The sequence below is a fragment of the Gadus chalcogrammus genome, chromosome 5 (assembly GCF_026213295.1).
Source record: "Gadus chalcogrammus isolate NIFS_2021 chromosome 5, NIFS_Gcha_1.0, whole genome shotgun sequence".
In the NCBI taxonomy this organism is placed as follows: Eukaryota; Metazoa; Chordata; class Actinopteri; order Gadiformes; family Gadidae; genus Gadus; species Gadus chalcogrammus.
In genome coordinates, this window is record NC_079416.1 from 21,268,026 (window position 1) to 21,280,851 (window position 12,826).

Below are 12,826 nucleotides of genomic sequence, written 5' to 3' on the forward strand. Positions count from 1 at the left end.
TGGATCCATTTGATTAATTTGAGGCTAAGGACCAGTCACTCAATTTCAATGATTGATCATTAGAATATATTAATTAAAGGAAAAGACAAGGTGACTTTATTTATATAGGCCTAGCACTTTTAATAAGGGCAGACTCAAAGTGCTTCACATTGAAACATAGTCATACAATAAAATGAAATAATAAAATAAAATAGATAAGATGAATTAAATGACCTTAATCCTGTGTTATTGTTAGGTATATAGCATCATACTGAAGTATGCAAGTGCTTTCTTCGTTAAACACACATTGGCGGTCAGCCAGGCTCGGCAGAGCCCACAGTACAGATGCTGATGGCTGAAGCTCATCAGGGCTTCCTCCTCAACTGTCACCGGGTTACCTGGCAACATGTGGCACACCGCGGGCGTCCCACCCCCACACCGGGCAGAAGGAAGCCCCGTTCCTTTGCTGTCGGCGGCCGACATCTGCTCCAGATGGCCTCATCACAGCCACGGGGACGGGCCTGACAGCCCCCCGCTCCCCGCCCACCTCCACGGCGACATACGCCGCCCGGCGTCGCAACACCTGGAGCCGGGGGTGCGGCCTCGCGACGGGGCGGTCAGGGGGGCGCGGCCTCGCGACGGGGCGGTCAGGGGGGTGCGGCCTCGCGACGGGGCGGTCAGGGGGCGCGGCCTCGCGACGGGGCGGTCAGGGGGCGCGGCCTCGCGACGGGGCGGTCAGGGGGCGCGGCCTCGCGACGGGGCGGTCAGGGGGGCGCGGCCGCCGAGCCGAGTGTGGTGAGCGTTCGTTCTGAAGGTGGTCGTCAAGGTGCTGACAGACAGACAGACAGACAGACAGACAGACAGACAGACAGACAGACAGACCAACAGACAGACAGACAGACAGACAGACAGACAGACAGAGAGAAAGAACGGACAGACGGACAGACGGACAGACGGACAGACGGACAGACGGACAGACGGACAGACGGACAGACGGACAGCGGGAGGGACTGACTGACAGTGGGTCAAAGTAAACCTTGACTTTATTACTATATGTTATCAGTCACTGAATGAAAACATAGATGGAACAGAACACATGTGTGGGTGTATGTATGTGTGTGTACGTGCGTGCATGTGTGTGAGAGAACATGTGTTTGTGTGTGCTTGCATGTGCGTGTGTGTGTCTGTGTGTGTGTGTGCGTGAGAACGTGTGTTTGTGTGTACGTGTGTGTGTCTATGTGTGTGTGTGTGTTTGTGTGTGCCTGCATGTGTATGTGTGTGTGTGTGTGTGTGTGCGTGCGTGCATGTGTGTGTGCGTGTGTGTGCCTGAGAATGTGTTTTTGTGTGCGTTCGGGGAGGTATTGTGTGTGGAGTGTGTCTTAGCACTAGATTGAAGTGGATATAATCATAATCATAAAGGTCATGACCTCTCAGCAAATAGAAAGGGGCGGTTCTAGCCCCTGTCTCAACTCACACACGCACACACACACCATCACCCTTCACTCACCCCCAGTAAACACACAAAGGATCTATACACACACACACACTACCCCTAACCTACAAATAGTGGCGCAAAAACATAAACACTTGTGATCACACAGGCTCAGTGACACATGGTTACCCAAACACACACACTTTAATACCCCTCTACACACACACACACACTTTTACCAAACTCTATACACTCAATGACAAACACACACCTCAACACACATTGAAACACGCACACACACTCACTCACTCAACCATGACGAGAAATACACAAACATAGGCGCACATAAACACACACAAACACACACACACGCATTCAATCATACAAGCTACCAAGACCACACATGCATCTGTGAGAATGCAGGCATGTAAATTACACGTATCAACACAGACGCGCACACACAGCACACACACACACACACACACACACACACACACACACACACACACACACACACACACGGCACACACGGCACACACGGCACACACGGCACACACAGCACACACACGCGCGGCGCGGCATACGTCAGACTCCTGAGCTGGCCCCCGCCCCATTGGCTGCCGTTGGCTGGCTGTTGGTATTTTTAGTCTGTTATTCTCGGGGGCCGGAGCTGGGGGAGTATATAAGCCCTTACCCCGGCCACGGAGCACAGTCACCGGGTCGTCGTGGAAACGTCAACCTCTCAGCCCCCCCACCCCCCCCCCCCCACGACAACACCCACGACAACCCCCAGCAGGCTTCTCTCAGGTCCTCTAAGGGTGAGTAGAAGGTGTGAGCTGTGACGTCACCTGTTCACCTGTGTGGCGGGGGAACCCGGTTCTGACAGGTATCTGGAGAGGGTGAGGGTTCAGAGATGGACATGACAGAGGCGCTGTCCATCGTAGGGTGTTGGGATAATGTTGACAATATGTCACTTCAGTCTGTTGCTGCAGAGGCCCAATCCCATTTCTACCCCTTACCCCTTGCCCTTGTTTTGAAAGGATAAGGGGGTAAGGGGTAAGGGGAAGGCATAAGGGGAAGGCGTAAGGGGAAGGCGTAAGGGGTAGAAATGGGATTGGGCCTAAGCCCCAATCCCATTTCTACCCCTTACCCCTTCCCCCTTCAAAACAAGGGGGAGGGGTAAGGGGAAGGGGTAAGGGGTAGAAATGGTTAAGTGTTGTTGTTTGTTCTTATTGCACTGTGGGTCGGAGTTAAAAGCAATTTCGATACCTCTGTGTGTCTGGCACATATTTTGAAATTGACAATAAAGTTGACTTGGACTTTGAAGGGAAGTGGGTTCAAATGTCGAGCAGAGTAGAGCAGGTCGTCTAGAGAACTGGAAGGTTGCTGGTTTGATTCCATCCTGGCTGTGTTGACTGGTGAGTTGTCCCACCTTTTCTGATGCTGTGTGTGTGTGTGTGTGTGTGTGTGTGTGTGTGTGTGTGTGCGATAAAATAAAATATAAGCTAACACCCAACACCTTACATCCTGGGAGGGAAATTGGTGATGCTGTGAGTGGTTTCGGAGCCCAGGTGTTCTCAGACGTGTTAGGCTGATGGAAGGCTGCGTGTCCTCCCTGCCTTCCTACGGCTGGCCTACATCTCCTGAACCCCCACACTTACTGTGTGGAGGACAATACTCTTCTGCTGTATCTCATATCCCATAGTTCATCTGGGTTCCTGTTCACATTGATCATCTCTACCGCTTGGCTTACCAATAGGCCCCAAGCGCTTCTGTTTCAGGGAAGGTTATGTTACAGTAAGGTTACCGTTAGGTTATTGTTAAGTGCGGTTGAAAGCGTAGTCTAAGCTCTAAGGTCTACTTCAAAGTGTAAGTACGTTTTGAGGTTGGTTGGACAGATTAGAAGATTAGAAGTTTAGGTCAGTGGGAATGTTATCAATGGTGGTGATGGAGATGATTTATATGCCATAAGGCGGACACTAAAATCCAAAGAGTCTTAATATCAGGTTTAGCATGGGTGGCCCCAGACGGAATTTAACCCCTAACCCTTAACCCCCTTGGCAGTGTTAATGACCTGCTTTGCCAGTTGAGATACATAGAACTAGATGCTAGTCCCAGGGAAATATTTGCCCTAAAATCCACGACTAAAAATAAAAGGTGTGTGTGGTCGCCTTGGACTGATCGGTCACATTATCCGGCCATCCTTCTGGACGGTGGTACAACTGCCAGCAGTAATGTGGTCCATGTTTAACTCCAGGTTTCTGTCTGAGACAAAGACGAATGACCACTGGCCCCCCGTCTTCATTTATGGTCATTAATAGACAGGCTATAATTGCTAATTCATCACTGTCTAGTTAAAAGTTCTCGATAAGGAATATTCACTCGCGTATTTCACTTCCATCGCGTTCGGCGGTGACTTATTTTGGCGGCGGCTGCCCTCAGAGTTCAACAACATCACAAATAGGAAAAAAACACACGGTGGGTTCAGACGTGAACAAGGGCTAAACCCAGCCGACAGAACGCAGAGGGGCTAGGGTGTAATAGAGCGTCCGTCTTCTGTCTCTCCACCTTCACAGGACGCCCGGCAGCGAGCATCATGTCAGCGGACGTAGCCATCCAGAAGTTCTCCTTCCCCTTCACCTGTATCGCCGGCCACGCCCCTCCAGGTGAGCAGAGCCAGAGGGCGTGTCCACAGGTTAAGAAGCCGGAGGCTTCCACCGTCGGTGTTCTGAGACCCATCGCCATCGTTGGAACCCTGGTCATGAATGGGACAGGAGCTGGCTCGAAGATGGACTTAAAGACAGACTCGAAGATAGACTCAAAGATGGAGTTAAAGACAGACTTAGAGGCAGAGGTAAAGTCAGACTTAAAGATGGACTTTAAGATGGACTTAAAGACAGACTTAAAGACAGACTTACAGACAAATTCAAAGACAGACTCAAAGATGGACTTAAAGACAGACTTGATGCCGGACTTAAAGACAAAGGTAAAGTTAGACTTAAAGACAGACTTAAAGAAGGACTCAAAGACAGGTTTAAAGACAGTCTCAAAGATCGGTTTGAAGGCCACCCCAGGGGCCCGACTCCAGCTGGGCCCCTCTGCCTCCGCCCCGGGGGTCCAGAGCGCGGTGCTCTCCGGGCGCGGCGTGTTCGAGAGGCTGGCGGCAGAGAGCGAGGACACGCGCCCGGCCGCCAAGAGGCAGCTGTCCTCGGAGAGTGCCGCCCGCACCGTCGCCGTGGTGAAGAAAAGCGCCGTGAGGAAGGAGCCGGAGGGAGCGGCGAAGACGGGCCTGAGGGGGGCGGCGCCCGGGAAGCGTCGGCGCAGGAAGGACCTGTTCTCCGGCTCGGAGGCGTTCAGCCGGGTCGACGCCCACGCAATCAGGGCCGGGGCGCAGGTGAGCGGCGGCGGGTTGCACCCGGACACCGCCACAGTCTCAGGTTGCACAACATCACAGAGAACCCCGTGAGACACCCCGGGAATGCTTTTACCTTAAGTAGCTCCCGGGAGAGGGAGGGCCTTTTAATACACAAGAACCCCGACGGGAACAGAGTTCTCCAACACATCCCAATACACAGCGTTACAGAAGCCAAATGGAACAGCTAATACCACAGGCTTTGGCGGCGTGTCTGGGCCACCACGCCTGCAGCGGTGGTGTGGTAGCCGCACACAAGCCTTATGAGAGCAACCCTAAAAGGCTGATTATGGTTCCACGTTGACGCAACGCACGGACCATGCAGCCACAGTCGTGAACCTGTTTTGGTTCAATCACAGCCCTCCTTGCTGCGTCGCCTCGACACAAGGTTACAACACGTCCGGCCCTTGCAGTGGACGCGAGTAGGGTCCATAAACCCCTTTGCGTTGCGTCGATGTGGAACCATAATCAACCCTTAAGGCCCGGCTCCCAAAGGTCAGCCACGTTCCATGGGAGACGTCCGTGGACGTGGACAAAGCACAGTTTCCAGCGAACTAGTTAGTGGGGTCCTATTTATACAGCGGCTGGGTGGTGGGGGCTAATGGAGAGGCACCTGCCATAAGATTAAACACAAGCGGGACAGAGTTCTGGCCGCGACACAACATGGAGGCTTCTGAAGCATTTAGAAGGGAGAAGACAGACATCTATTCACCACACGGGCACACATTTAAGACATGTATCACAACACGTATGATTCATAACATTCATGTATGTTGTACAAGCATACTTCTAAGTGTATGTTTATCCACATGTGTTCTACATGTTTGGTTCTTTTTATATGTTCCCAACATGGGGGACTAATAACAAGTATGTGCTACTATGGTACATGGCACATATGTTCTCAACACATACGGCTACTTCTACACCAGTCTGGTTTTCCAAGCGCGAGTTCTCTAGTGCTGAGACCGGCCATGGCAGTTCACCCAAACAATGGTCAATAGACTGAGTAAAAGGTTCTCTCCCTTTGTACTGGAAGCTGTGTCTCTATTGATTCAGAGATAACAATACTGCTTGAATACTGCTGAATGTTTGACACTTACTTGGTAAAACCTTTACCAATTTTGTTGACAAGTTGTGGGAAATACACACTTCAAAGAAATAACCAAAAATAAAAGTATCTCATTCCAGAAATATCTACGATTTAGATATCACTGTGTGTCCAATGGTAATGTATTGTTCGTACACTTTAATCCAGTTTTAACAGGATTATTAAAAGAGACAATGAAATCTGTAACACATTTCAGCACTAATATCATGCTTCCCATGCTGTGTTTCGCCGTGTGGTTCCAGCTGAAGCAGAAGTGTGTGTATGAGGTGAAGACGATCGCCCAGAACGTCACGCAGGAAGCGCGGACTGAGCTGGAGAGGCTGCGAGCCATCTGGGTCTGGTTGTGCCACAACATAGGTGGGTTTGGCTCCAGCCTAGATCCCTACCCTCCCCCCCTCCACTCCCCAACCCCCCCACCGATTCTGCTGCTCTGAACTTAGTTAGCAAGACTTTAAAGCCACTTTAAGACAGACGTTTAGTTAGCAATAATTTAAGGCAACTATATGTTCAAGTTTAGTTAGAGATACATTAACACAACTCTAAGGTTCAAGTTTAGTTGAAGATAAATTAACGCAACTATGATGTTCAACTTTTGTTAGCGTTACTTTAAGGCCACTTTATGGTTGAAGTTTAGTTAGCAATACTTTAAGGCAACTATAAGGTTCAAGTTTAGTCATTGATAAATATAAGGTTCAGGTTTAGTTAGCCGTACTTTAAGGCAACTATAAGGTTCAGAGATATTGACGTACCCTTGGTTAATATTGAAGTCGTACTGCGTGTGTTGCTCTGCAGAGTACGATGTGAGCGGGTACCTGGGCCAGTCGGAGAAGCTGTCCTCCCCGGAGGAGGTGATCGCTGCAGGGAAGGGCGTCTGCTGTGGCTACTCCAGCCTCTGTCTGGAGATGTGCCGGTCAGAGTCCCTGCATCCCTCCGTTTACCTAACCCTAGCTCCATCCGCCTCCTCTAGTCGTCCACCACCCCAATGGATCAGCCATTGATCATATGATTTATAAATACATATAGATGTCTATATATATAGATGTATCGTATGATGTAGTAATGACAATTACCATGTAGTGATATCTCTGCTCCCTGGTGTGTGTTCAGAGAGGTGGGCCTCCAGTGCCAGGAAGTCCCCGGCCACAGCAAGGGCATCGGACACCGGCCGGGTCAGAGCCTCCGGGACGTGCGGTCGGACCACATGTGGAATGCCGTGCTGCTGGGGGGGCAGTGGTTCCTAATGGACGCCTGCTGGGGCGCCGGTCGTGTCGACATGGAGCACAAGAGCTTCGTCAAGAAGTAAGACGCAGACTCAGAAGCATTCACCGAGAGGGAACCGAGACGATGGAAAGTCCTCTGGAGGTCTGAGTCTTAACCTCAAACCCTCCGCTGTGTTGCTTTGACTCTTAAGGTTCGATGATTTCTACTTCCTGACCGATCCGGAGGACTTTGTGGAGTCTCACTACCCTGACAAGGAGGAGTGGCAGCTCCTGGACCAGCCCATCTCCCGGGAGGAGTTTGAGATGCGGGTCTTCAAGACCTCCACGTTCTTCTCCCTGGGCCTGAAGCTCATCCAGCCGCAGCACTTCTACATGCTCACAGGTGGGCCTCTTCCTTTAGTAAATGGTAAATGGACTGCATTTATGTAGCGCTTTTATCCAAAGCGCTTCACAATATTGCCTGACCTTCACCAATTCATACAGATCACACACCGACGGGGGATTCAACCATTCACGGCGACAGCCAGCTCGTCAAGGAGCAGTTAGAGTTAGGGGCCTTGCCCAGGGGCACCTCGGCACTAAGCTAGGAGGAGCCGGGGATCGAACTAGCAATCTTGGGGTTACCGGCCAACCAGCTCTACCTCCTGAGCTACTGCCTTTAGTGATGAGTTGGTTTCACATCACTCCTGGTCAAAGTTCAATTTGGAGACTTTGGAGGATTCACAGGAAGCAAAGCTAAAATAGTTATGCCGTGTCCCCAAAATAAAGCAGGAACAACCTCAATTGTAAACGAGGTACAACTAGGAGTTATTTTGTGTTGTTGCCAATCAGTGGCACCTCAGTAGACATTAACAGTTATACTTTAATCCCGTCACAGGCTGGTCCCTGATTTGACCAAACAGAAACAGCCCTTGCGACGAGTTCTGTTCATCCAGCGCTGTGTTTCCGTCCTTAGATGACGGGGAGATGAACCTGTCCATCAGCTCCTCCAGGTCAGTGACCTACACCTATGACATCACCCCACGACATGACTTCCTGCATGGGGGCGCCGCCGAGCAAAAGGAAACCAGCGGCTCCTCTTGGGGCCTGCTGACCATGTCGCACCGCACCATGCGCCTGCAGATCCTGCCCCGCTCCCAGGGGACCTACGACGTCAGGGTGTACGCCCGGCCCGAGCTGGCCTCCACACCACTGAGCTGGGTCTGCTCCTTCACCGTGGAGTGCCCGGCCCCCAGGGCCATGGAGGAGATCCCCGAGAACCCCTTCCTGTCCTGGGGCCTGCAGGCCGGTTCAGAGGCCCTGGGCATGACCCCGGGAGGCTCCCCGGGGACTCAGGTGCTGGAGGTGGAAGAGGGCGAGCTGGAGCTGACGATGAAGACCTCCCGGTCTCTGATGGCGCTGTGCGAGCTGGTCCACCCGGGGCTGGAGCCCGCCCTCGCCAAGCGATGCCTGGCTACGCAGATCCGCCCGGACGGGCTGACGGTCCACGCGCTTTGCCCGTCCCGCGGCTTCTACCGCCTGTCCGTGTTCGTGCGAGACTACGACAAGTCTGAGGTCCGCTTCCAGAACGCCGCAAACTTCTTGCTGCACTGCAAGGTGGCGGCCCAGGTCGAGCTGTTCCCGCCGGGCCTTGGCTCGGAGTGCGGCCCGGGGACCCGCACGCTGAAGGCGGGCCTGTCCAAGTTCAGCCACACGGGGGCGCTGGTGAGCACGCAGCAGGGGAAGTGCAACGTCACCTTCCACAATCAGCAGGACCTGGAGCTCCACACAGTGCTGGGGAGGGCGGAGGGCCAGGCGCCGGCCGTCCGCCTGGAGCGCCACCTCTTCTTCGCCTTCACCGACAGCAAGGTGACGGTGAGCACCAGCCTGCCCGGCCCGGGGGTGTACCGCCTGGGGCTCTACGCCCGGAACGCCCCCGGCGCCGACTTCAACCCCATGTGTGACTTTGTCCTGAGGAGCAGTTGCGAGCAGCCGGGGCCTCCTTTCCCCAGCACTTACACCGCCTGGGGGAAGGGCTGCGTGCTGTTCGAGCCCCGCGTGGGTTTGTTGGAGCCCGCCGCCTGGGTCCGCTTCAGGGTCAGGGTCCCGGGGGCCAAGAAGGTGAGCGTGGTCGGGGAGGGGAAGGTGGAGCTGAAGATGAACAAAAGCCGGGTGTGGGAGGGGGATGTGTTCACAGGGGGCGTCCGACAGGTCCAGCTGGCGGCCTCTTCGGAGGACGACGGAGCCATGGCCGTCATGTTGGCCTTTGACATCAGGCAGAGTGAGGAGTAACGTCGGCCACCCTGAAACCACTCGGACGCTAAACGCTTTTCTTCAGAAGCCCTTTGATACAGGCTTGACCAAACAGGGGGTCCGTGTCCAAGACCGATGCCCGAGGCTGGTCCGGACGTTTAGCATTGTTGCTTTTTTATTTTTCTCGAGTGCCATTACGTGAGAGCCCTTTGAAGTTGACACAAAACAGGTAGGCAGCCAATCACAAACAAGCTTGGTCGGACAGCCCTTAGAGAAAGCCTTCCTGCCATTGTCCCCCCGCATTCTGGCACCTCTTCGTGGCGTGCCGCGAGACCCAGTGCTCAGGTTCGGGGACTCAAAGCCCAGGGAGGAAATGCAAGGATTTATTGCCCCCTGTCCTAGCCAGACAGGAGGGCAGCAGCACACTGCTGACTGGCAGTTTCCCCCATGGAGCTCCGAACTGCTCGCTGGTCAAGGGTGGGGAACATACCAGTACACATGCTAGCCAAGGCCTCCGCTGTAACCACGATTGTTCAAACGACGGGCGGTAATAAAAACATTGTTTTTAAAACCTTGAGTCTCTTGACTGTTTATTAACCAGGTAGCCATTGAGGATTTATGATTGTAATGGTCTACCTTTCCTGTTTAGGATTTTAGGTCAAATTTAGGATTGATAATCACAGTGCAATGGTTTGTTTGAACTGGTTTTAACAACTTACTTGATGATCAAGGACAAATACTCACCTTGCATCATTATGACCAAAGTCTGCTAACCAATAGATCCATGTGGTACATAGTCTGGTAAACAGTTAACTACTGGTGTGAGTTAATCATCAGATATCACAGAACATGTCACAAAATGTAGCCTGTCAGATGACAGTACACCACCCCCATAGTCCTACTGTGGGGTCCAGCAGTCACTCAGGACTCTGTTCTGGGCCGCTGCCTTGTGTGAGTTTCATCCTATTTACATGATGTAGGCGATCCATAAGGGAGTTCAACACAGCGTGGTTTTCTGGGCCATGGATGTGAAGGGAGGAGGCAGGCGACTTACCCCTCCTACACCACGGCGCACACACCTCAAGATCAGCCAACTAGGGGGGTACCCCCCAAAGGCCAGTCTTGGTCCTGGGTATCCTGGACCCCTTTTGGGGGGTGGGGGGGGTCATAAAATAAGATCCTACTTCTGGTTCAAACACAGAAACACAACACAAGGGAGGGGGGAGGGTACCTCACAGATAAAATAGAGGGGAGAGAAAGGGGGAGGGAAGGAGAGGGATTGACAGAATATATGGATAATAATATAAGGGAGAGGGAGGTTAGAGGGTAGACAGTGAAGGAGGAGAAAAGAGGGGAGAGTTAGAGAGGGGTAAACCGAATAAAAGGGAGCGAGAGGGAGGAAGGGAGGATGAGGGAATGAAAGCGGAGAAGGGAGAAAGACAGAGCAAAAGTGAGAGATGGAACTAGGAGAGGGAGAGAGAAAAAGAGAGAGAGAGGAAGCTCTGATGTCAGAAGATATCCATGGTAGCTGGCTGCCATATCTGCCTGGCAACATTACAAGGACACGCACACACAACCATGCACACCACCGTGCACACACACACACACACACACTCAGACACCACACGCACACCCTCTCCTTTACTCAGTGGTGCATGCGCACACACTCACACTCACAGGGAAAGGGGATGTGTAGAGTGATTCCACACATGCCCACAGCTCTATTTCAGCTGCCTTTCCATCCGTGATGGTTAATAATTACACAAACACACACAAACACACACACATTCAGATAATCACAGACACACATACATGTGCCCAGACAAGAATGTGCACACGCATAAAGATAGCCCTGCTTGATTAGTTTTGTGCCCCCCCCCCTGAGGAACCAGGACCCCCCGCGGCCCCATACATGAGGGGGGGGGGGAGGGGGCACTCTCCTGCATTGTTCAGAGGGTCCTGAACGATGGGGGTCAGACGCTTGAAGTGATAAAACAGAACGCAAACAACAAACTTTAGAAATATTTAATCGATTACTTGGTGCAATAAATACGACAGTTAGATTATATAAAGCATCAGTCACAGGATAAAAACAAACTGAAGTTACAGTAGTTTTGTGCAATTGCAAAATCGATTTCACTCCATCTTGTGAACACTGCCCTTTAAAAAAAAAAAACAAGGTTTAAATTATTTCGGCAAATAAAGAAGTTATTTTCTTCTCTTCCGTGTTGTGCCAGTTATTTTTAATCTAGATTTTGACGTCTGGCCGACAGAATAAATAAGCCCTTGTTTTTTCGATGCCCACATCTATTTCAGTCGTCTAGACATCAAACATTGATGATTTGATTCATGTGATCTTCCCTTTGTGCCAACAGGATACCAAAATCTCTGGATCTCAGGTGTGGGAACAACAATACCTGAGAAAATAACTAGAGGAATTAAACTACTATCAACCCCTGTCGGACAGATACCCCAAATTAAACATCTCTTATCCCGAAACGCTTTATCAGTGCCCAGAGGTTTTTGTTTAGTTAGAAAACGATTTTTCTCAGAACCCACCCCTCTTAATACGAACAAGGACGTGACGGAATACGAGTGTTAAAAGTCTAAAAAGTGCATACATTCCAAATCACTGAATCTCTTTGGAACCCCGGAGCTGAACTCGCAACCAATCAGAAGCCTGTATTCCCTCATATGGTGATTTGTTTCACAGTATGAGGACAGCAGGTCTGGAGTGAAACACCAAACTTTGTTTTTTCTCCTATAACTTCAGCTAGAGAGGACCGCCAGAGAGGAGGGTGCGGGACACACTGAGACTGTAGGAGGGCTCCCCGGGGGCCCCCTCTGTGCAGTGAGCAGGGGGTCACCCACTTTAGCCCCTCGACCCTCTTCATTCCAGACCGCAGCGGGCCCGGCTTTCCCTCCCCGACTCAGGCCGGCTGCTGGCAGCACATTTCACTCGACCCTCCCAGACTTTGAGATTGTGTTCTCTACACCCCGGTGAAATGTATTCTCTAATCAGACGCCATCCTCTTTTCCGGGACAGAGCGTCGGCCATTTTACGAAACTCAATACGCGGAGGCGCGACCGTGGCGATGTCGAGGAGGCCAGCCTGAGTGCGGCTTTTTGATTGGTTCTCTGAACGACGGCGAGCCCTCTGGCTGTCTCTGCGGTGTCCCCGCCCCCCTCTCTGGCATCATGTTGTTACATTGAATCGGAATATTGCGTGACATCGTATTCACATTACATCGTATCGGAATAACACATGAAATCGGAACACATGCTAAATAATGTGGTACTTGTAATAAGATTAGTATTAATAGTGTAACTGTGTAGCTAACGTTGTTGCTATTTTGACTCTGATATGTATAACATCTAACCTGACCCTACCGCGACCCTTTGAGTGCTGCCCGGCGACCGACCAGCTGATCTGTGGGGGATTG

General features: G+C 51.7%; 1 protein-coding gene across 1 annotated transcript; it reads left to right on the plus strand.

Annotated features, from left to right (window-relative positions):
- Positions 1-2,175: 2,175 nt before the first annotated feature.
- On the plus strand, positions 2,176-9,926 carry LOC130383203 (kyphoscoliosis peptidase-like). The gene is made up of 7 exons (XM_056591288.1): positions 2,176-2,229; positions 3,988-4,805; positions 6,174-6,288; positions 6,724-6,841; positions 7,039-7,230; positions 7,343-7,533; positions 8,107-9,926. The coding sequence occupies exons 2-7, from the start codon at positions 4,008-4,010 to the stop codon at positions 9,420-9,422; spliced, it is 2,730 nt and encodes a 909-aa protein (XP_056447263.1). The 5' UTR covers positions 2,176-2,229; positions 3,988-4,007; the 3' UTR covers positions 9,423-9,926.
- Positions 9,927-12,826: the final 2,900 nt, after the last annotated feature.